General features: G+C 42.3%; 1 protein-coding gene across 1 annotated transcript in view; it reads right to left on the bottom strand.

Annotated features, from left to right (window-relative positions):
• LOC118802366 (limbic system associated membrane protein) overlaps positions 1–24,752 on the bottom strand; it is a 329,028-nt gene that overhangs the window by 87,430 nt on the left and 216,846 nt on the right. Inside the window, exon 2 of the mRNA XM_036562884.1 lies at positions 2,659–2,891. Coding sequence (XP_036418777.1) covers positions 2,659–2,891 — 233 coding nt within the window. The remainder of the gene's footprint in view (positions 1–2,658; positions 2,892–24,752) is intronic.

Below are 24,752 nucleotides of genomic sequence, written 5' to 3'. Positions count from 1 at the left end.
AAGACATTAGCCTGCTAATCCCTTTCTCCTGGAGCGCTTCACACTGCTGTAAACTCAAAACGGAGGAGACGGACATTCTTTCAAAGACTCGTTTTCCAAGAGTTGGAATGCAGTGCGGCAAATTCATAACAAATGAAAGTGCATTTCGTGCTATTTTTATACTCTGTAGCATCATCTGTTTGATAGAATTCACCATTTTATATTTATTTACATTTTCTGACTACAATACCCAGCATGCACTGTGCAAATACATCATACAACCATTGGGAATCCCTGTGGTGTAAACCAATCCTGACTACTCATCGATAGGCGAATCAATACAAATACAATATTTGGTTTCTGTTCTTTCAATAGATAAGATGTGCTGGTTAAGAACCATTTTCAAGTCTGAAGAACCTCCACATAATGTAGAAAGGGTTCTTTGCCATGCCATAGAAGAACTACTTTTGGTTCTTTAAACAACTCTCAAATAGATGGTTCGTTACAGTTCAGTTTTTGTAATTGCAATTGATGCTGTGGAAGAAGCACTTTTTGGTTCTTAAGGAACCTTTCCATGGGTGGTTCTTCAAATAGTCATTTTGGTAAGTTTAAAGAACTTCCACATAATGTAATGGTACTTACCAAAGTTTTTTTATTCCCTAGAACTATACTAAGAAGCCAAGAACCACACTTTTAAAAACGTTGAAGAAAATGGTTCTTTGAATGGTTCTTCAGATTCCAGAGTGCTGTATATGGTTCTATATAGAACCTTTTTGAAAAGATGTCGACATAGCATCAAAAAGGTTCTGCTATTGTTACTATGTCAAGCCTGTAAAGATAAGAGAACCCTTTTTGGTGCTATATAGAACCGTTTTCAAAAAGGTTCTATATAGAACCATATACAGCACATTCTCCATCGATCTGAGGGTTCTTTGGCTGTTCATGATTCTATACAGAACCATTTTCTTTACTAAAGGACCCTAAAAGAACCATCTTTTTAAGTGTGCACTTTATTTTCAAACAGGGGGAATTCTGCCGATTTTGAAAAAATGCCCGCATAAGAAAATGATTGAGAAGTAACTAAAATCATTCAGAGTTTGATGTGAAATGCCATTATTAAGTCTGAAGAACCTCTACATGATGTAGAAAAGGTTCTTTGTGATGTCGCAGAAGAACCACTTTCGATTAAATAACCCTTCAACAGATGGTTCTTCCGAGTCCAGTTTCTGTAATTGAGATGTGAGAGGGTCAAGAACAATTTAAAGTCTAAACAACCTCAACATCATCTAAATGTTCTGGAAAGAACTCTTGGTATTTTACAATATCTTCACATACTGTTAAAAATAATTTCATAATGCCACAGAAGAACTACCTTCAAAAACCTTTCAGTGGATAGTTCTTTAGAGAACTGGTTTTTTTTGGTGAATGAGATGTGGAAGTATGAAGAATGATTTTAAAGTCTAAAGAACCTCCACTTAACATAAATGCTCTAGGAAGAACCCTTAAGTTGGTATGGAGTCTTTACACTATGTAGAGTTTATTTAAACATTCAAAAGGTTCTTCACACTCACACATCTCATTCACAAAAATGGTTCTTTAGGGAACCCAAAGTAGTTCTTCTATTGGACTGTTCAAAGAACTGCTTGTGGTGAGTGAGCAAGTGAGAAATCTCTTCTGAAACATGGTTCTTTAGGGCAGTTGTTCTCATAGTAGTCTCAGGGACCCCCAGATGGTCCACATTTTTGCATCCATTCCATCTCTATATGTTGAAGGTAGGTTGGAGCCAAAATCTAGACCATTGAGGGGTTCTTGAGGACCAGTCTGACAACCATGGATTTAGGGAACCAAAAGTGGTTCTATTATTGCAGCACTTAAAGAACTCTTTGTGGGTTCTTCCTTTTTTAAGAGTTTAACCAGTCTGCCCTTGAATATATGCAACCAAAGCATCTTTAGGACACATCAAACAGCCTTTAAGCCAGAAAACCTCTAGACACTACTGCGGCACCCCTTAGAATTCAAGCAGGCATGTTTACAACAGCTCTGGTTATATAGCTGGTTAATTTTAGCAAGAGTTCCCCTACAAGGTTAGCAGAAGAGGGGGCTAAAACAATGCTCAGTCTTGCCTTCTGACTTTGACAAGATAATTAGAAGATAAATGAAACGAGCAACAGCTGGAAAAATCACACAGATTCGGTGTGTTTTTTGCTCCTTTTCGCTCACGTTGACAGACCAGAGCGAACCATGTAATACTGAGCGCTTTGAGCGGCTTAATAACGCATATTCACAGTATCTCGCCAGCATATCAGAAATCCCTTCCCATCATATCTTTAGACTGACACCTAAAACATTTCCCGGCATATCGCTGCAACGCCTTTTGTGTCAAAACGCCACTCTGGCTTAACTTGTCATGAGATCGTACAATAAAGCAGCCCTTATCCAACGAATAAACCTCGCCACTCAATTCCCCTCCTCACAATGTGTATTTAAATCTGCGTCTGCTTGACAGGCTGGGAAACGGAGTCCTTGGCGGCGTAAGGCAAGTCCTTGTCAGAGGCGTTCGGCTTTGAGGCATTAAGACTGCAGCGGCGGGAATGACAACAGACACTTGATAACAGATGATGGGCTGTCGGGGGACTGACGGGTTGTCAATCACTCCACTCCCTGACTCGCTAAACTCACCTTGGACGATGAGGTAGACCTGGGAGGTCTTGGACTGCTGCTTGGTCTGAATGGAGCAGGTGTAGGGCCCCTCGTCGTACACGTCCACTTTCTGGATGCGCAGACTGTACTCCAGCTGGCCCTTGGTCACCAGGTCCACACGAGGGTCCAGGGACCATTTATCCTCCCCGGCAAAGATGATGTTGGAGCGGTTGAGCCAGGCCACTTTGGAGACCTTGTCATCCACGTAACACCTGGGAGGAGAGAGATGGAGAGGGATATTAGGACGGTGCATGAGATCATGAGGGGAGAACAGGGGGAATGACTGACAGCGTCCAGTTTACTGTTCCATTTGACTCGTCAACTTTACTCAAAACTGATTTTCATGGTCTATTTACAGTTAAGAATATTTATGTTTATGAACCATTCAAATCAGTTAATAACGTCAACCAATATTGATTGCTAGCCACTGATCTATAGGCAAATAAATGCAGACGTGACATTCGACTTTCAGATTTTTTGAGAACCATTCTTTTAAATGTGTGAGTATGAAGAACCATCAAGTGTAAAGAAACTCCACATAATGTAAATGTTCTAGGAAGAACTCTGTAGTTGGTATGGAGCCTTTAGATTCTATGGAGGTTCTTTATATATATTCCAAAGGTTCTTCACACTCACACATCTCATTTATAGAAGTGGTGCTTAGGGACACAAACATGGCACTTAATTTGTGGCATAATTTTTTTTTGCGTGAGTGTACTCACAAATCTCTTTCCAAACATGGTTCTTTACGGAACCAAAAGTGGTTCTTCTATGGCAAAATTGGTGGTTAATGACAGCCCTGTATCACTGTCTCAGAGCACCACTTAGCATCTCTCTATTATTGCAGTATTAAATCCAGAACCGAACCACAAAACGCCACAGTAGAAGACGTGTAACTTAAAATTTACACCAAGAAAGGTGGTCAATCTAGTCTTTACAATAAAAACCAACAGTCTCTTATCTTAGCTTTTTATGATTATTGTAAATTAGAAAGTTTTCACCCAAATCCATATGCAGAAACTAAGCTGCAAAACCAGCCTGATTTGCAGTCATGTTTTCTGTGACGTCTCTGAAACTTACACATTTATTTATATGCACCTATTCAATCTAGCTCCGCCCACTCATGCTGAAGTTATAAGGAGTGTTTCTGCCTCGACTTCTTTCTGAATGAGGCACAATGCAGGGCAGCCAATCAGAACAGAGGTCATTTACATTTTGTGTATCAGTCTTAACAACAGAAACAAAAAGAGAGGTCATGCAAAACTGAATTTAGACTGCACATATGTGTCATAGGTGGACGTATATTGATATAGATAGATAGATTTAACTTTATTGTCATTGCTCAGTACAAGTACAAGGCAACGAAATGCAGTTAGCATCTACCAGAAGTGCAAATAGCAGCAATAGTGCAAAACGGACTGTGCAAATGTGCATCAACAGGCATAAATATGACGTAAAAGAGTGGAAATCAAAAGACTAATAACTACTAAAAAGTAGTACGCTGGGCCTCGCGTTGTGCGCATGCAGCCATCTTGGTCATCTTTATATATCTATAACACAAGAAATGTAGGATATGGGCTCCTTGCAGAGGTGATGATTGGAACCAGGGCTCACATTGTTTTCAGCACAAATACAGCCATTTTCTTTACCAACCAAAACCCATATTGAACCTATGCGTCTTCAGGCATCAGAATCTGTATTCATAAACATTTCATGAGATAACATTCTGTTCTGAAGCATTTACAGTGCTTTAAACTTCTCAGATGTCTGGTTCCTATCACAACCACTGTGATTCTAAGTCTGTAGAATGGAACATTTTGCATCAAACCGCTCTGAATGACTGTTCACATTTTAATCATTTTGAAAAATTGGTTAAAATGCATTACAGACTGACCTGAAGTGAACAAGAACTTCTCAAGTCTAGCGTATCCTTTAAATCTTAGCTCAGAAACTAGGCCTACGTTGTGCTAACTCTACCAACAGTGTTGGCACAGAGATTGGCAGACTGACAGATGAAGAAAGAGAAACAGAGAAAGAGGTAGAAGCACAACGAGAACGAAAGTCGATCTTAAGATGATTTTTGTGGTGGATGTTCTTTTACTGAAGTACATGCCGTTTGAAGTCCAGTGGAATGATTGCGAGCTCCATCATGTTTGAGGCTAACCACAGAGCTGATCGTGTAAATGTTACCACTTGATTCTATCCCTCGCTCTCCCTCAATCTCTCTCTGTCTGCCATTCCACCATCGCTTTACTGCTGACTAACGAGGCTTTTCACCAGGGCCTGTCCACTCGATCGACACAGCCTCTAAACAACAGCTAGCCAATCTCTCTCTCTCTCCGTCTGACAGCGAGCTAGCTGCAGTGACGGATGTGTGTGCTGGACCCCCGAGGCCTCGCCCGGGGGAAGGAGGGATAGGTGGAAAGAGAGAAAGAGAGAAGGGGGGGAAGACAAACAGGGACAGACATAGACAGAATGAGGGGATATGGATAAAAAAGCCTGCCGAGAGAGAGCGGCCTAGAGATAGAGAGGGGTACACCTGAGAGGGCAGAGAGAGTTAGAGTGAGAAAGTGAGAGTCTTCAGCAAGCGAGGGTTTATATGAGACACTAATGAGAAGAGGAAAGACGTGCCAACGTAGTTAAGGAGAGAGAGAGGGTTAGTGGAAGTTGACAGCTCATGCTGGAGCTCGAACCCCAGAGGACTTCCCGTCCCAGCTGTTTCAAACAGGAAAGGCAGCAACTATCAACCCAGCCACTGCCCACCCTAACCTGTGCCTAGCTGGTTCTAATGTGGTCAACCATCAACTGATGCTTCAACCCTTGCCTGATCTAATCTGAGGATCATTCTTCCACTCGATTTGTCCAACCCAATCACTGCCCACCTCAACTTTGGCACCTCCCACTCCAATATGTCCATCATTTGTCCAGTTCACACTAGTCACTGCTCACTGCAAAAAGCTTACTGGTCACTCTAATCCGGACCACTGCAAACCCAATCACTGCCAGCTTTCCAGCTGCTGTAAAGTGGCCACTATGCATCAACTCTAAGCCCAATCATAGGCCACCCAAGTCAGCCCACAACACTGGCCACTCTGAACTCAGTCAATGGGCACCATGATCCACCGACCACAAGCTCTGAACTGGCCATCCTTTGGCCACTCTTTCCCCAATCACTGCCCACCCGATCCATGCCACGACCCACTCCAATCTGACCCTCATTTATTCACTCTATACTAGTCATTGCAAACACCAACCTGCACTCTGTCCACCTGAAAAAGCTCAATGTTACTCTAATCTGGCCATCAATCATCCAGTCCATGCCAGTCATCACCACTCCAACCTGCTGATTAATTGCTCTAATCTGGCCATCATTCATGCCCTCTAAAGACAATCTCTGGCTACCCAAAACTGCCCCTCGCTTGCTCTAATCTGACCATTATTTGTGCAGTCCAACACCCTAACCTGATGATCACCTGCTCTAATATGACCACCATTTGTCCACTTCAAACCCTTTCAGTGTCTACTACTTGCTCTAGAATGGTCATCATTTGTTCATTCCAAACACAATCTCTGACCCCCCTGAATTACGTACTGCTTGCTCTGATCTAGACATTGTATGTTCACTCCAAACCCAATCACAACCCACAACCTGTTCTAATCTGGCTATCTTTTGTCCAGTCTGAACCTGATTACTGTGCACCCCAGCCAGCTCTCTGGCCACTGTAATCTGATCATTTTACATCCACTCAAAGTCCAGACACCAGATGCCCTGATCAGACCACCATGCGTCTGCTGCACGGCCAGTCATCACCCACACCAAATACCCACCTGCTTGTGGAATCTACCCAGTCACTACCCATAGCCCATTCTAATCTGGTCATCATTCGTCTACTCTGAACTCAGTCCTTGCCCACCACATGCTCTACTCTGGCTCTCATTTGTCCATTATGAACCTAGTGCTGCCCATTACATGTGCTAGTCTGTCCATCATTCATTGGCTCTTAACCAAACTACAGTCCTTCCCACCCTACTATACCCACTGCCTGGTCTAATCTGACCAACAGTTAACTGCCTGCTTTAACATTCCCACCATCAACTCTAATCAGGCCATCAGTTGTCCACTTTGAACCCAATCAGTGCCCTCCACCCACTCTAATCTGGCCATTATTTGTCCACTGTGAACCCAATCACTGTCCATCCCAACCAGCTCTTCAGATGGTGCAATTTAGTCACCATACTTCCACTCAAACCCAATCATCAGCCATCACTCTAAATCCAATCAGCGGCTGTCCCAATCTGCCACAACTCACTGTAATCTGGCCATCATTCATCTACTTTTAATCTAGTCACTGGCCACCATAATCCACCCACTACATGCTCTAAACTGAAGATTAATTATCCACTTTCTACCCAATCACTCCCCACCCTAACCTGTGGATCACCTGCTCTAATCTGGCCATCATTGGTACTATTCACCCAATCACTGTCCACCCCAACTTGCCCACCACTTCCTCTAAACTGGCCATCATTTACATACTCTCAACCCAGTCATCACCCCCACCAACCCATCCACAGCTGGCTCTAATGTGGCCAACCTTTCAGTCACCTTTTTCAGCCCTCTTAATGTCCTAATCTAATGTGGGCACCATTAGTCCATTCCAAACACCGTCACTATGTACTGCCCATCTAATCTGGATATCATTCTTTGAGACCAAAACAATCTTTGCCTCCTTAACTTGCTGACCAGCTGCTCTAAATTTTATATTAATCATCCACATCCACAAATCCAATGCTTGTACATCCCACCCTGTCCACCACTTGCTCTAATCTTGATATCATTTGTCCAGTCCAACCGCAAACCCTGCCCACCACTTGCTCTAATCTGCCCAATGTCCATTCAGTCGAGACCCACTCACTGCCCACCATCCATCCCAACCCATCCATCACATCTTCCCACATCCACCTAAATACAACCACCGATTGTCCACTCAGCACCCTGGCCTGGCCATTATCACTATCCCTCAGTCCAAGACTGGAGATCCTTCAGTGGGAGAGAGTCTAATGTAAGATTCTCAGAGATGAACTGTACTCTTCTTTAACAGTGCAGGGGAACACAGATGCTGACTGCTCTACTGTTACTATTGTAAATACTGTACACTCTACTAACACCAAAGCCCAACCAGGAGACTTTATGCCACCGAAAACTGCTTAAAGCTGCAAACTGTAAATACAGTCTATGAGTTCTACAGCAATAATGCTATTATACACAAAAATGCCTCCCGATATTTTCTTTCTCTCTCTCTCTCTCTCTCTCTCTCTCTCTCTCTCTCTCTCTCTCGCTCTCTCTCTCTCTCTTCTATTATCTACCTTGTTCCCAGAGGTGATTTTTTAGGCCTGGAAAAAAATACCTGTTATATTAGCATTTCATTTGCAATCTGTTTTACTTTTCTCTCCATTATTAGTCATTTTTACTTGTTCATTTGCCTGCTTTTCTCCCATTAGGCTTTTTTGATGCAGATGTAGAAAATCTTCCCCTTTGTGCAGAGTATTTCATGTAATGAACAAAATAATTGTATACAAAAAATTTGAAAATTGAAAAAAAAAGAGTTCTTTGATCGTGTGTTAAAATTGATGGTGTTGCTTTCCAATCGCCAATTTAGCAGCTCTCTAAATGCCAATTTAGCAGCTTTTCAAATGCCAATTAAGCAGCTTTTGGCAGCGTCTGAGTTTTTAGTGCTGCTACAATGAATCTAGAAAGCCATCAATAACAGTCACGATGCACAACTTGCTGTGACAATTCACAAACTTAAGAATTCGACTTAATACAGTAAAATGAAATCACAATTTCATCTATTTCTTGCTGCAGCAAAAAAAGTCTTCGGGGTGAATCTGCAGAAAATTCTTAGATAGCATTAATATAGGAATAGAAGAAGAAGCCTGAGAACATGATTTGCCTGAACCTGTTCAAAGACTTAAAATAATTTGTGCCCTGCACCTTAAAAACTCAACATGACTGACTTTAAAGAGCTAAATTACATTTAAACCAATCAATACCAACTTCCCTATGCGCATGAATAAAAGAGGAAGAAATCACTGCAGACGTTAGAATCAACAGCTGCATGCATACTAATCCTGCTGGAATCTGTTCAAGACAAATCCACTATGGAGAGTGTTCAATGAGGAACATGCCTGCGGATCTCAAAAAAAGAGGGAAAAAATCTACAACCTCGTTTCCGTTTCCGTTTTTTTTTCCTCAGCAACTTCAGTTCACCACTCTGATTTGCGTCACATGTTCATTACATAAGCAGAGGAGGGGAAAGAAATCAGAACGCACTAGCCTAGGTTATCATCAGTGCGGTTATTGTCTAGTCCCACAAACTTTGCAATGCAAATGTTTTTTTGAGAAGAATATAACATACACAAATGTGTGAATGTTGGCTTTGTCTGGCCAAAAACTTTGACGTAGAACTATGGTGTAGTTGTAGCCTTTAGCTTTAGCAAACTAACAGATCAGTTTGTAACCTAGATCTCAGCAAACTGAATGGTATAGTTGTATAATGTTAAGCATGACATTACAGTTGACCGCTTAGGCTTATAAAAACTGTCGTCCATTTTTCAGAAGTTTGAAAGAGGGGAATGCTTCAGTTTGCAATGCTTTCTGGGTAAATTCCGCTGCTGAAGTTGTCACTTGTGTTCATTCGGCCCTCATCCCTCTCAAAGGTCATCTAGCACACTTCACTTGTGCTAATGAAGTAACAGAATGGCCTTTCAGATGGCATCAGGAATTCTCCGGAGGACAAATAGTGGACGAGGGCTTGGTAATACCAGGATTGGTCACACCTATGTTACACAAGGGTAGGAGGGGACACTGAGAAGTGTCAATGCCAAACTTAACATACATACATTTTGTGAATAATGGCTTTATCTGGACATGAAATGGAGTTATGACATAACTGAAGTTTGAGGAAAGACCATGCCTAAACTCCTCCTTCCCAATTTCAGCTTCCTATAAATACCAGTCCTTCACTCCTCCTACTCGTGACGAAATTTCGCACCCCTCCTCCTCCCCTTCTCCTCCACCTTGTCCACGCCTACACTTGATCTTTGATAGGGGGGTCGGCCTTCTCGTGATCCACAGAAGCCGTACTGAACTCCAGCCCAAAAGTTCCCCTCCTCTCATTATCTCACTTACTGTTTTGGAAACATAATGCATTTCTTTTTGTTGTTGGAGCCTTTAGCTTAAGTACAGAGATGCAGTTGTCTCAGCAGTCAGGTATAACAGATGGAGTATTTTGCAATCTAAAGCCCAACTAATTAAATATTATTGTTTTGAAATAGGGTGGCACGGTGGCGCAGTGGGTAGCGCTGTTGCCTCACAGCAAGAATGGCCTGGGTTCGATTCCCGGCTGAGCGACCAGGGTCATTTCTGTGTGGAGTTTGCCTGTTCTCCCCGTGTCTGTGTGGGGTTTCCTTTGGGTTCTCCGGTTTCCTCCCACAGTCCAAAAACATGCAGTCAGGCTGATTAGACATGCTAAATTGCCCCTAGGTGTGAATGTATGTCTGTCTGCCCTGCGATGGACTGGCGACCTGTCCAGGGTGTATCCTGCCTTCCGCCCAATGACAGCTGGGATAGGCTCCAGCACCCCACCGCGACCCAGAAGGATAAGTGGTTTAGATGATGTATGTATGTATGTTTTGAAATAGAATGGATATAGCAATAGTTTATCAACAACTTTGTCCACCAATTTTTGGAGGGTTCAAAAAGGTAAATGCATCAGAAATCAAAAATCTCTGGCCAAATTCTGCTGCTAAAATTGACACTCTCAGTACTTGTTTGGTACCTCGCTTCCCTGAGAGCTCATTTCACAAACTTCACTTGAGCTAACAAAGTAATAGAACAGCCCTTAAGACGGCTGAGGGGAAATGGTGAGGGTACTGAAATGGCCGCTATATTTTCCCTTTGTGCCAAATGTAATCGATCAGCCAAGACAAGTTTGCTTTTTTAGTTTTGCACTGGAGCTACGAGGCTAAGTAACACAAGCTTATACCCCACCAATTAGCATCAGACCTAAATCACCACACACCTCAAACTGTGTGTTGTTAAATAATCTCATATAGACTTGCTTATGTGGTTTTTGATGTACTGTTATGTATAAAAATGGGAAAACGACAATAGCACAGATTAAAACAGTAATACCAGCCAACTGGAAGCCTGAATTGTGCCCATATTTTTGTGCATCGCTTTAAGGCCACATGAGCAAGTTGAGATGACCACTTTGTATGCAGCGCTTGAGTAGACTCAGCTAACACTGAGTCCCCAGACGCCGGCCTCCGCAGTGCTAAAGCACGGCCAGAAATGGAGCGGCCGGTTGCTAAAGACTTGTGGAGAACAGCTGACGTGCCTGTCATAGTCCAGGGACGTTTGAGTGGGTAATCCATCTGCTGAACTGGCACAGAAAAGAATCTACATGTGCATTGAGCTGTTTGAGTTACATTAGTGAAACTTGGGATGGGATGAATTTATAAGAATGGTATTAGAAAAATATGGAATGTAATAAAAGGTACTCCTGTCTCATAACCTAAAAAAGAATAATCTAGTGTTTTTCAGCCTAATCTCTACCGGCTGCATCTGCATCGTATTGTTGATTACCATGGGCAATAATTTAGACTTGTTTTGCACACAGAAAACAATACAAGACTTCTCGATTCACAAGATACACAATAGAAGCCAATGGGCAGTTACTGAATTCCACAAATAAAACCAAAATTCGATAACGTGGGAAGAATGATACAGATGTTACATGAGAGAATGTCTTGCTAAAGCTGTTTTATGTACAAGTCCTACTTTCCAACAACTTTCAAAGTCAAAATTATTGATCATAGTAATTAACAATGCGATACAGATGCAGCAGATGAAGATTAGCCCAAAAAAGTACAGTATTTCTTTAAGATTACAGGGAGGAGTATCCTTTATTACACTTCTACATCATTTTAATGGGCCAACAGTTGTTTTTATTCTTTTCTAAGTACAAGGAAGTGCATAAAAATTATTGTCTGTGGCACTTATGGTTGAACATGGTGAACAGGGTAAGTATACTTAAAAAGAATCAGTGTACATCTTCCTGAAATTCAGCACTGCTTGAAGCCGACTCTGAGCAGTGATACAAGCAACCGTGTGACATGTAGACCAATCACAGTCAGGAGGAGGTTGCAGAATGAACAACATGGGGGCAAGAACCAATAATAGTCAGGGGGAGGACTCAGAATGAACAGTGTGGTCATGAGAACCAACACAAGTCATGGAGAGGACTCAGAATGAACAACACAGTGATTAGAACCAATGTCAGTCAGGAGGAGGCTGCAGAATGAACAATGTGGTGATTAGAACCAATCACAGTTAGGGAGAGGTTGCAGAATGAAGTACATGGTGATTAGAACCAATCACAGTCAGGAGAAGGCTGTAGAATGAACAACATGGAGATTAGAACCAATCACAGTTAGGGGGATGACTCAGAATGAACAGTGTAATGATTAGAACCAATCACAGTTAGGGGGAGGCTGCAGAATGAACAACATGGTGATTAGAACCAACACAAGTTAGGGGGAGGACTCAGAATGAACAATGCAGTGATTAGAACCAATGACAGTCAGGGGGAGGCTGCAGAATGAACAACATGGTGATTAGAACCAATCACAGTTAGGGGGAGGACTCAGAATGAACAATACAGTTATTCGAACCAATGACATTCAGGGGGGAGGACCCAGAATGAACAATGTGGTAATTAGAACCAATCACAGTCAGGGAGAGGTTTCAGAACAAACAACACAGTGGCTGCATTCATTTTCTTGATGGTCAGTGTGAACTGCTGATGACTGCAGGGGTGGGGTTTTAATGCAGCCATCAAGTTGGACACATTCTACTTTCCTTACCCTGAGCTCACAACAATAGGCAATCTTACAGCGTTTGCCTTTTGAGTTGCAGATGAAATCGAAGCATTCAAAATGAAAGCTAAAAATAGAAACTGTACTGTATGGTGGCCATATGTAAAACTGAGCTGCCAGAAGGAGGAAATCCCCTTTGGGAATAAGAACCATATGAGATAACAGATCTGAGTTCTTAGAATAAAAACATGACATACGTGACACACATGTCATGTTTGTCATCAGAGATTCCAACCAACCAGGGTGATGTTCTGACATCACGAAGGGGTGTTGTAGCTTGTGCAGAGAATGAAGATCAATTGTGGCACCTTACTTCAAAAACTTCATCCGCCTTGCTCCCATGAGATGTGGTGACATTCCGCAGTGCCAGTGAAAATCAGATGGAATTTCTAACCACCATATATCATGTTAAGTCTACACTGCACAAGGCTGCTTTAAGCCAAACTCAGCCATTAATTTGAACCAATTGCAGGTCTCAGAGAAGGAGGTCTCAGAACAAATTACATGGTGGTTAGAACCAATCACAGATTGAGGGAGGTCTCAGGTGGTTTTCTTACCAAGTTGCACTCAGGAGGAGGTTTCAAAACAATGTAGTGATTAGAACCAAATCAGTCAAAAGGAGGTCTCAGAACAAATGACATTGATTAGAACCAGTTACAGTCAGATGGAGGTCTCAGAAGGAGTGACAGGACAATTAGAACCAATTGCAGTCAGGGAAGGTCTCTAAACAAAAAATATGGTGGTTAGAACCAATCAGGTGAAGTCTCAGAACAAAGAACACGATAATTAGAGCCAGTTGCAGTCAGGGGAAAGTCTCAGAACAAACAATATGACAATTAGAACCAACCACAGTCAGGGGGAGGTCTCAGAACAAATAATGCAATAAATAGAACCAATCGCAGTCGGGGGGAGGTCTAAGAAAAAATCTCAGATTTAGTTTTTACTCAGTTGCAATTGGGGAAGGTCGTAGAGCAAATGCAATCAGGGGCAGGTCTCAGAACAAATGGCATGTTGATTAGAACCAACCACAAGCAGGGGGGGAGGTCTCAGAGCAAATTAAGTGATTGATTAGAACCAATCACATGCAGGGAGAGGTTCCCAAAGAAACAACACAGTGATTAGAACTAACCACAGTCAGGGGAGGTCCCAGAAAAAAAATGGCATGGTGATTAGAACCAATCACAAGCAGGGGGAGGTCTCAGAACAAATTACATGGTGATTAGAACCAATCACAAGCAGGGGGGGGGAGGCTCAGAACAAATTAAGTGGTTGATTAGAACCAATCCCATACAGTTGGAGGCCTCAGAACAAATTACATGGTGACTAGAACCAATCATAAGCAGGATCTCAGAACAAATTAAGTGGTTGAGTAGAACCAATCCCATGCAAGGGGAGGTCTCAGAGCAAATGACGTGGTGATTAGAACCAATCACAGTGAGGAAGATGTCTCAGAACAACCAAAGCAGTGATCAAAGCTCAGGTCCTTGCCTCATTTTGGCCAAAAAGACAAGTTTACTTAAAACTGACTCTTTCATTTGAAGTATACCGCCGGCTTAGTTGTCATTCAGTATTGAAATTATGACACCAATGCTTTTTCAATTTAGAGATATTATATAACAAACACTTTTAATGCTGAGCTCTTGTATGAATTCAAGTATCATTGTATGAGTTCAAGACTGACTTGGTGTCAAATGTTCCACCATGAATCTGGAGCCTAACTTTTCAGGGGCAATGACAGGGCGTGGACAGGGAAAGGGCAGGCGTATTAAAAGCTCCATGTCATCACTCAGAAGGCAGAGGGAGGGAGCGAGAGAGTGGAGAGAGAGAAATAAATTGCATGTGTGAAGGTGAGGATGAGGATGATTTTCTCACCTTGCCTGCTTCATCCCTGAGCGCCTGGCTGCGATCTGAGAGCCCACTCACGCTCTTCCTATCAACTATACATCACACACTCTGACACTTCCACCCTCTCCTTCTTACACACATGCACACAATCTCAGTATGAGATAGCAGAGGACAACATCACCCTGAACACCTACGCAACAAAACCCCACAACACATGCAATAATGTATTTCTGCCTTTCTAGGACATACATTCCAAACAGCCATCACGTCAGAGCCACACAAACTGGGGTTACAGAGGGGGCAGTAGCTCCACTTACCTTCATGATTGTTCAGCTGTCCAGTAAAATCCAGCAGACCAAACCCTGACATTCCTGTAGCTGCCCATACTTTTACGATTGGTTCAGATATCCAGTAAAATCCAGCAGACCAAGCCCTGAGGTTCCTGTATCTCTCCCTACCTTCATGATTGTTTGGTTGTCCACTAAAATTCTAGAAGACCAAACCCTGAGGTACCTGTAGCTTCCTCTACCTGCACAACTGTTCAACTGTTCAGTAAAACTCAGCAAACCAAGCCCTGAGGTTCCTGTAGCTCCCCCTAACTTCATGACGGTTCAGCTGTCTAGTAAAATCCAGCAGACCAAGCCTTGAGGTGCCTGTAGCTTTGCCTACGTTCATGGTTATTCAGATGTCCAGATAAATTCAGCAGGGCAAGCCCTAAGCTTCCTGTAGCTCCCTCTACCTTCACAACTGTTTAGCAGTTCAGTGAAATCCAGCAGACCAAGCCCTGATGTTCCTGTAGCTTCCTCTACCTTCACAACTGTTTAGCAGTTCAGTAAAATCCAGCAGACCAAGCCGTGAAGTTCCTGTAGCTCCCCCTACATTTACAGTTGTTCAGATGTCCAGTAGAATTAAGCAGACCAAGCCCCAGGCTGGGTAGTCTTGTGGGGTGAGACAGGGCTGCCAGATGTTAACCACTGATGTTGATTATGACATCAGTGGTTAACACAGATGGGCAGGGCAATAGGATCCTCTCAAAAATCCAACGAAAATTTGTCGAATTCACCCAATTTTTCAATATTGGGGCCAAACATGATCTCATAATGAGAATGTCTGGAGAAATTTAGAATTGTGTGTGTGTGCTGGGGGTTGGGGGAATGTAGACTTATCAGGGTGAGAAGTCACAGAGTGCAAAATTTCTAAACCAAATCAATGCCTTGTGAAGGCAGAGCTCAAAGTAGGGAACACTGGTGCGCTCGTCAACACCGACCAGCAAACAAAAAGTCTGTCGTTAGCCCACAGATGTAATGTAAGTTAGCATGTCTGAAAAGTTCCCCAAAAACTCCAGTTCACCAAGTCATATGATGTCAGCAAGAAAATGTTTCATTACATCATCACTGTTTTGAAACAGTTCAGTTTTGTGGTTTGATGCTTGAGAGTCGACTCCCAAAGTGGACCCATGTCACACATTGGTAATTTACCTACTGATCTACAATCAATCATCATAATTTAGATGCATATCAAGGTTGTTATTTAAGGGACACTTTGCTTTTCGGAAGTCAGTCAGTGATATTGGTTTTGAGGAGATCATCTGATGTTACTGTTCCATTAGTACATATTTTAAACAAATAAATCAATTAAAATCTTTACATGTTCTAAATTGTACAAAAACTTTGCAACATCGAGTTCAGCACACAACTTACGTAGACAAATTTTGATTTGCTGCAGAACATAAATTATTTATGATTTCTACTACTGGAGCAAAACCTGTACACAGAATATAAGATACAATGTGTACACAATGTACACAAAATGTATGATTAAAATATAACAACACACAGATGTTTTTTGTATTAAATGTAGTTATAAGACTGACCCTCAATCAGTCTTCCCTCATACTACCACCACATCTTGAGGAGGCATGGTCTGATAATGATAAAAATAATGATGAAAATATATAGTAATAAATTTGCATTTCACAATGCACATACACTAATTTGACCAGCAGGAGGCACCAGCATGCTGGATCCTAGCCAACTTGCTGGCTAGCTAAAGTAGTGGTTCAGTAGCTCACATTAACATTGGATAACATTGGTTGTGGTTAGTTACTTCTCCAAACACGTTAAGAGTTGAGTTTAACGTTAGTTTCACCCTCAAACACATTAGCTGTAAAAGCTGTAAAAGAGTTAAGGCTTGAGATAATGTAATCTCCTCACACATTACCATGCTAGAAGAAAAACAACATTGACCAGCATAGCTGACCACCATACGGAGCCCTGCTGGTGACATCCTGTACAAATAAAAATGTGTGGCCACAACTTAGTAAGGTGTGGAAACGAGATTAAGTTGTGGCCACGACTAAGTAAGGCATAGAAACGAGATCCTAATGCGTGGCCATGACTTAGTAAGGCGTGAGAATGAGATAATTAATCCTTGGCCACAGCTTAAAAAAGCATGATCTCGTTCCCACGCCTCACTAAGTTGTGGCCATGACTTAATTATCTCGTTCCCATGTCTTACTAAGTGACATGGCCATGCAATAGGATCTAGTTCCCACACATTATTGTTATTTATATGGAATGTCACCGGCAGGACTCCGTACCACCAGGAAAAAGAGCATATCGCTGTTGTTGGAAGAAAACCTTGTATCTCCAAAATGGTAACTTTACAGGAGAAGGAAAAAACCTACTTTGCTTTTAATGTAAGTCAATGGAACCAGACTTATTTCCAAGTCATTTTAGGTCATTTCTTTTAGTCCATTCATCATGAAATTTGCATACAATGTACAGGGTAACATGTATTTTCAAATTATGTCAACAACTGAAAAACGACCAAAATGGGGACATGGAAGGTTTTCTTCCGACAACAGTGATATGTTATGTTTCGGATGCTGGTATGCTGGTCAACCAGCAAGACCATGCTGGGTGTCAGGATAATTCAGCACCAGACTAGCACAAACCAGCTTCGACCAGCATGTAATTGTCTGACTTAAAGGCTGAAATACTCCTTACAACTTCAGTGTGAATGAGTGGAGACTGCTGTAAGCTGATCAGTGTAAAGTGAATTCAAAACAGACTGTTCTTGCTGCTTTGCTTCCACATATAGTTTCCATATTAACTGTATTATTTAAAAAAAAATGTGAGGAAATTTCAGGATATGGGCCCTTTAAAACATCCTCATATCCCTGAGTACCACGCTCATGAGCTATTGCACCTTTCTGAGGTGAACTCTCCTATTCAACAAAAGCAGGACGTTGTGATTTTCCCTTTAGCGCAGAACAGAGTGGGTGTCGCTCCAGGAGTCTGATTAAACAGGCCTATCTGAAAAACAGGGTGAGCCAACTGGGCTCTCTTTCAAATAGCTGGAGACGATGAGAACATTGAGATCATTTCTGCTGTTCATTTACCACACATAATGAAGCCTATCTAGTCAGTCTATCCAGGCCTGCCTGCTGAACGGCTACTGTTTTTTCCTGCTTGTTAGCATCCATGCAGCGAGCCAGTTAGCAAAAGTGTGCTAATTTTTTCTTCATCACCGGTAGTTTAGTTCTGGTACCAGACAGGTGGTGAAATCTCACTACAATGCCCAGCATGCTTTACGCTAATATATCATTATTACCATTGGGAATCCCTGTGGTGCCATCCAATCATGACCACTAGATACTTAGTTAGAGGCTAATAAATTCAATCAAGCTAGCATCAGTGTAACTCCTACCTCAGATGTAGAACAAAATTGTTAATAAACAGCAATTCTATCTTTATTCAGCACAAAATGAACACCAGAGACAAGTTTTTACACTTCTAGCCAGACAACACAAGCCAAACTGAGGTAAATCAGGTAGCGACCTTACTAATTTTTGCTTTTAGCTTGTTATCCTCCTCATCTGATGAGTCGTTTTTGTTGTCTGGGAAATCTCGATTCTCCATTGTAATTTGAAGACATACAATTTGAAGATATTTAGCTTCACAGCAGTAACTTGTGAGCTGCCTTCCTTCTGCATTTACCAGCCAATGGGAAAAGAAACACCACCCCAAAATCCAGACCAGAGCAGCTGTAGTTTTTCAAGCGTTCCTGCCAACTTACATCATCAAAAGGGGGTTCCAGTTCTTTAAACAGGAAAAGTCTTACTCTAGAGGCTATTGCAGCAAAGTAGGAATGTTTACAACAGATGGTGGTGATAGTAGCGATGGTCATTCTTTTGATTTGGGCCAGAAATGTTTGCTAGTAATGGACCAGGTCGATTCAAAACACATATCATTTGTGCTAATGTGGCTCTCTGCTAATGTGTTTGTTGCCTTTTTGCCAGACTAGCCAACATGCTAATTAATTGTAATATTAATGTGCTAATATTAAGCATAGCTTGCACTGGCTTTAACAGTATTGCTTCTGCTTCATTTCAGAAGATAAGCTAGGCTAATACATCTGTCACATAAGTCACATTAAAATGAAGTTGAAAATTGGCAGCAAATGAGAACCAGTGAGCACTATTCTAATATGCTAACGCTAAGTTAGATTTCAGTTTCCTGTCATGCTCTCTTTAAAAAAAAAAGAAAAGCCATGACAGGCCACATCTGTCTGTCTAATTCTGTCTCTCTGCTCCCTCTGTCAGTCCTGCTGCCTCTGAAGCAGAAGCCCGGGACATAAAAATTTACAGCCCTTTCCCCTGTTGTTGAATTATTCAGTGTAAATAGATTATGTACTAGAGGGGATGCGAGTGCGTGCCGGGATGGTGGAGTGATTTAGGCTCAGAGCTTGACTCCGACTGGCTAACAACAGCGCCTCTTATTAAATCCTGCTCCGCGAGGAGTCTAGCAGGCCTAGCAGGAGCATTGTTTATTGGACCTTTGTGTATTTTTCTTCCGTTTTGCAGATAGACTACTCTGCATGTATGCACAAGAACTACAAGGAGAACTTTAGTGCTGCCGAAGTCTTTACAGGAAAGTCCACCCATTGGCTGAACAGTTACAAGACCAGGCTCATGTCTACATGACTGGAGGGACTCCTATAAACCTCAACCTGATATTTTGACTAACATAAACAACAAATGTGACAACAGTCACATAAATATATGTGGTGTTTGACAGAAATAAAGCCAAAAAATTTATCTTGCAGGTTCTTTTGACAAGTACATATGTACCTTTCTCAACAAGAGGTGAGGAGTTCTCATTGCACACCCACCAATGCTTAGTGCTACAAGCTGATATTGCATTTAGATTTCAATCAGTAAACTTAATGTCACTGGTGACACCCAGTATTTTATTTTAGGGGAACTGGTTACAAGTCAGGGGACCTAGTTAGCAAGCATGACCAGAGATATTGCTATAATAAAAGATGACAACCACCAACTAGACAACCTCACTGCAGCTATCATTAAAAAAATTTACAATTACTATAACCAGAGAATAAAAACATTTCCAAGTTTGACTAGGATGTGAACTGGGGACTTTGCACCATGACACCAGAATTTGACTAGGTCACAAATGGGGGACCTTGTACTGGGACAGCAGAGTTAGACTAGAGGACTAGGGGGACCTTGTACTGGGACAACAGAGATTGATTAGACTGTGAACCAGACAACTTTGACTGCACCACAAACTGGAGACCTTGCACTTTGACATCAGTTTGACTAGATCACATCCAGGGACTTTGTACTGGGACAGTGGAGTTAGACTAGGCTATGAACCGGACAGCTTAAACCATGACAGTGGAGTTCGACAAGGCTGTGAGCAGGAGACTTCACACTGCAACAGTGTTATTTGACTGGGCCATGGATTCAGGGATCTTGCACCGCAACAGAAGAGTTTGACCAGGCCATAAACCACGCACCTTGCAGTGTCTGACTAGGGTGGGAACTGGGTCTTTGAACCATGACGGTGAAGTTTGACTAGGCCACGAACTGAAGACTTTGCACTGGGACAGCAGACTTTGACTGGGCCACAAATCAGGGACCTAACATGGCAACAGGAGAGTTTGACTAGGCCACAAACAAGGCACCTTGCAGCAGTATTTGAGTGGGCCACGAATTGGGGACCTTGTATTGTGACAGCAGAGTTTGACTGTGCCGCAAACTGGAGACATTGCACCCACAACAGTGGATTTTAAACCGGGGACAACAGCACTGAGAATCATGTCTAGGGAGAATGGCTTAAGACTTTGATGTTCTCATCATGTTTTTGTTTTATTTTATTTTACTCAGTTTTCTTGTGGACAATTCTATCTACTAAGTCATCCCTATCACACAATGGTGGCACCTGCTTCCTCTGAGATATTTTGATCTTTTCTGTCTGCCGTTGGACAACTCAACATGTATGGAGGAGAACACTAATTGCCAAGTCAAGGTATAACTATGCTCCTTCGGACTTTGCTCTCAATGATAATGCTACTTATGAGCCCCATCCTTTCTGTGTTTTACTTAAAAAATAAATATGTTGGGAAAACATTTCACAATGAATACACCAAAGGAAATGGCATAAAATTCAAATTAAATCTGGTTTTATTAACTACCCTTAAAAAATTAAGAACGTTGCAACCGTCTAAGCGTTGGTCCTATTGCAAGTTCGATCCCTGGTGATGTTACAGCCATCCATGGCCGGGAATCCAAGAGACCACAATTGGCCTCACTCTCTGGGTGGGTAAGAGGGCCCCCCTCTTCCCCATCACTCAATGTGATGCTAGTCAGCACAGACGTCTATTAGCTGACGTAACAGATCGGGTGGTTGGCGCTTTCCTCCGAGGGCTGTCCAATGACATTGCATGAGCGGCAGTTCAAAAAGATGCGGTGGCGCTTCACAGGTCTTGGAGGTAGCCTGTGGTGGTATCATGCCCTCATAGCAGTGGTGGTATCGTGTGGGTGGAATTGAATATGACTATTTTGGGGATAAAATTGGGGAAAAATCCCCCCAAAAAAATACATTTATGAACGTTTTTCCTTGTCCTGCAGAGTTATCATTGTGGAGATACAGTTTTTTGATGTGACAGCAGCGATATACAAGTTAGTTTGTTTTCTTTATATATTTTTTATTTTGGCTCAGAAATCTGGCCGCCGTTGCCCTGAACCGGATAGAAGGGGTAGAACATTTTGTTGAAGTGTCACTCTACCTCCAGAAGAGAGAGAGGATGATGCAGGCAGAGCTTAAGATGTTCTTTTCAGAGCCCCAGTTGAAAGCTGCTCACCGAAGACTTTTTTTGACTACCTTTCCGAAGTGCTTCATGTTGTTTTGAAGCAGGGGGAGCGAGTACAAGCTCTCATTACTCCCTGGCTTTGTTTAAATCCACCGTGACAGACATTTGACAGCCCGTATGAAAACGCACACATTTCCCCTTAATAATGCCACTGTTTCCCCGAGCCTTGCTGAGCTACACAACAATAACTGCTCACGATGAAAACATTTGCAGCTGGCAATAAAAAAGAGAAACACCTCAAAGATCAGTTTGAATGCGGGGAAAGTTTCATTGAATTTGACAGCAGAAACACCATAAACTATTTAATCTCAAAAAAATGAAGGAAAAAAAACACAAAACAATTTCTCTGCACACAAGGAAAAATCCGTACTGGCAAAGATGCACAGATCTTCAAAAATTAGAAGAATAGACTGTAGATAGAATAATAACTAAAGCTCCATAAAAGTTCATTTTATCTTTTTTCTGAATACATAATTGCCTCATTAACATGCAAACATGTAAAATATGATTAAAAAGCGATTTAATCTCCCTGTCGTTGGTAGCTGATTTCTGATGTTCCATGCTGAAGGTCCTGGATGGTCTTCTTGCTAGTGGTTAAGATGGTCAAGGTTGTTGACAAGTTGGACATCCATCTGGACTAGATAAAAATATACTCCATGCTGGTCAAGCTAGTAGACCAGGTCATGCTGCCAGCTTGAGTCAAACTGGTCATGAAGGTAGACCAGCTTGGTCACATTGGTCATGCTATTAGATGAACTTGATAATGCTGGCCGTGTAGGTTGACCAGTTTGGTCAGACTGGTCATGCTGATAGACCAGCTTTGTTAAGCTAGTCATGCTGGTAGACCAGCTTTGTCAAGCTGCTCATGCTGGTAGACCAACTTGATCAAGTTAATTGGATGGGTGGACCAACTTGGCCACAGTGGTCATGCAGGTAGACCAGCTTTGTTAAGCTAGTCATGCTGGTAGACCAGCTAGGTGGTTAAGCTGATAGATCAGCTTGGTCAAATTGGTCACGCTCCTAGATGAGCTTAATAATGCAGGTCATGCAGGTTGACCAATTTGGTCATACTGCTCATGCTGGTAGACCAACTTGATCAAGCTGGTCAATGCTCTTAGACCAGCTTGACTAGCTTTGTCAAGCTGCTCATGCTGGTAGATCGATGTGGTCAAGCTGGTGATGCTCTTAGACCAGATTGGTTAAGCTGATCATCCTAGTAGACCAACTTGGTCAAGCTGTTCAGATTGGTCTACCAGCTTGGCAACAATGGTCATGCTGGTGGCCCAGCTGATAGATCAGCTTGGTCTAATTGGTCATACTCTTAGATGAACTTGATAGTGCTGATCATGCAGGTCTACCAGTTTGGTCACAGAGATCACAGCTGATCGACCAGCTTTGTCAAGCTGCACATGCTGGTAGATTGACATGGTCAAGCTGGTTATGCTCTTAGACCAGCATGGTTAAGTTGGTCATGTTAGTAGACCAACTTGGTTAAGCTGGTTAGATTGGTGGACCAGCTTGGCCACAGTGGTCATGCATGTAGATCAGCTAAACTATCGGACATACCCTAACCTGGCCAACCAGTCTAGCAAATTAACCAGTTGGAATTGGCCAAGCTGTTTATTTCACCAGGCTCATTTAGCATGTATAGTTAAGGATTGCTGTTACTGAATGATAGCAATAAAGCTTTAATAGGGCTACATGTCTATCAGTGCAAGTCTTATATCTCTACTGTATATCCAAATGCAAAAACCTAATCTAAAACTGTCTAGCATTTATGTCACAATGCCTACCGGACTGATTTATAACCAAGAAAAGTAGAAAAAAAGTTTAGCCATTGTTGCTTGGACAACCCCTCACCCTGCTACAGCTAATCTCAATGTTTAAGCAACAGGTTTTATTCTGTGTCAAATGCTAACAGTACTCAAAAACTCTTCTACTCCATGTAACAGAAGGCTAGAGGTATTTCTTTCCTTAATTTCACAAGATAAGCCAGAGTGCCAATTCATTAGCAGCTATAACCTCATCAATGCAGCTCGAGCCACGTTGAAATTCCCTTGAAATCCGAAATTAATTTAGCTAATAAAGAATGAGAGCAAACAGGAGCCAGTGAGCATTACTCAAACGCAGCTCTCGCTAACCGGTCCCCGCTAGCTCTCCCTCTCTCTCGTTATTAGCCGAGTTAGCATTTTTCCCAAAAGTATTCATCTAAAGCCTGTGAATTATTTAGACCTCCTGCCTTCAGCTAATTGAAAACGTGTCCACACAGTCCGCCTGGCTGAAAATCGATATTGGCCGAAACATTTTCTCTGCTCCATCAGCTAGCTGAGGGAACCGGAGAGGCCTAATATTTGTGTGAAAGGGAGCACACCGTGCTAGAACCAGACGCATGACCTTAGCAATAGCTGCCTGCACTCTAATCCACAAGCCCTCAGTAATTAAAGAGCTATTTCGCTTCCCTTAAAAAAGGGCTGCTTTTCTGGAGGGAGCGTGACTAATGAAAGGGTGGGAGACGGCGGAGACGGTTGATTCAGAAATGGACTGTACGCTCTTACGGCGGTAAACGGGCTTTCTGCCATTAAACAGACATTCCTTGAGGGAGGAGCAAAGAGAGGAGGAGGGGAAAAGAATAGGGAGGAAACATAGAGCAAGGAAAAAAGAGACAGAGGAGAGAGGGAGCAATACAGCTTGCAGTGATTCGCTGCTTCTGCCTGTTTAAGGAGTAGTTCTGTCTGAAATGCTAATGTTGGTAACAGTGAATGAAAGTGACATCAATTATGCAAATTCTGTCAAGTTTCCCACTAAAAGCTGCAGTTTTTAAGAAATGTTTTCCCTGGGCGGAGCAGACAAACGTTCCCCAAATCAATAAATGCATCCTGGGGGGCTCTGGACCCCACAAAGAGAGAAAACTCACAGACAGGGAAATTTCTCTCACTGACTTTTTTTTTCTCTCACCAACATCTCTGTATTTTCTACTCTGTCTCTCTCTCTCTCTCTCTCTCTCTCTCTCTCTTCTCTCTCTCTCTCTTTTCTTTCTCTCTTCCTCTTCCTTGTGTCTTTCTTTCTCTTCTGCTCTCATCTTTCTTCTCTTGCTTTCTCTCTCTTTT

The sequence above is a fragment of the Colossoma macropomum genome, unplaced genomic scaffold (genome assembly GCF_904425465.1).
Source record: "Colossoma macropomum unplaced genomic scaffold, Colossoma_macropomum, whole genome shotgun sequence".
NCBI lineage: Eukaryota > Metazoa > Chordata > Actinopteri > Characiformes > Serrasalmidae > Colossoma > Colossoma macropomum.
Note: the sequence above shows the minus strand (reverse complement) of the source record. Positions and strands in the feature narration are given on the sequence as shown.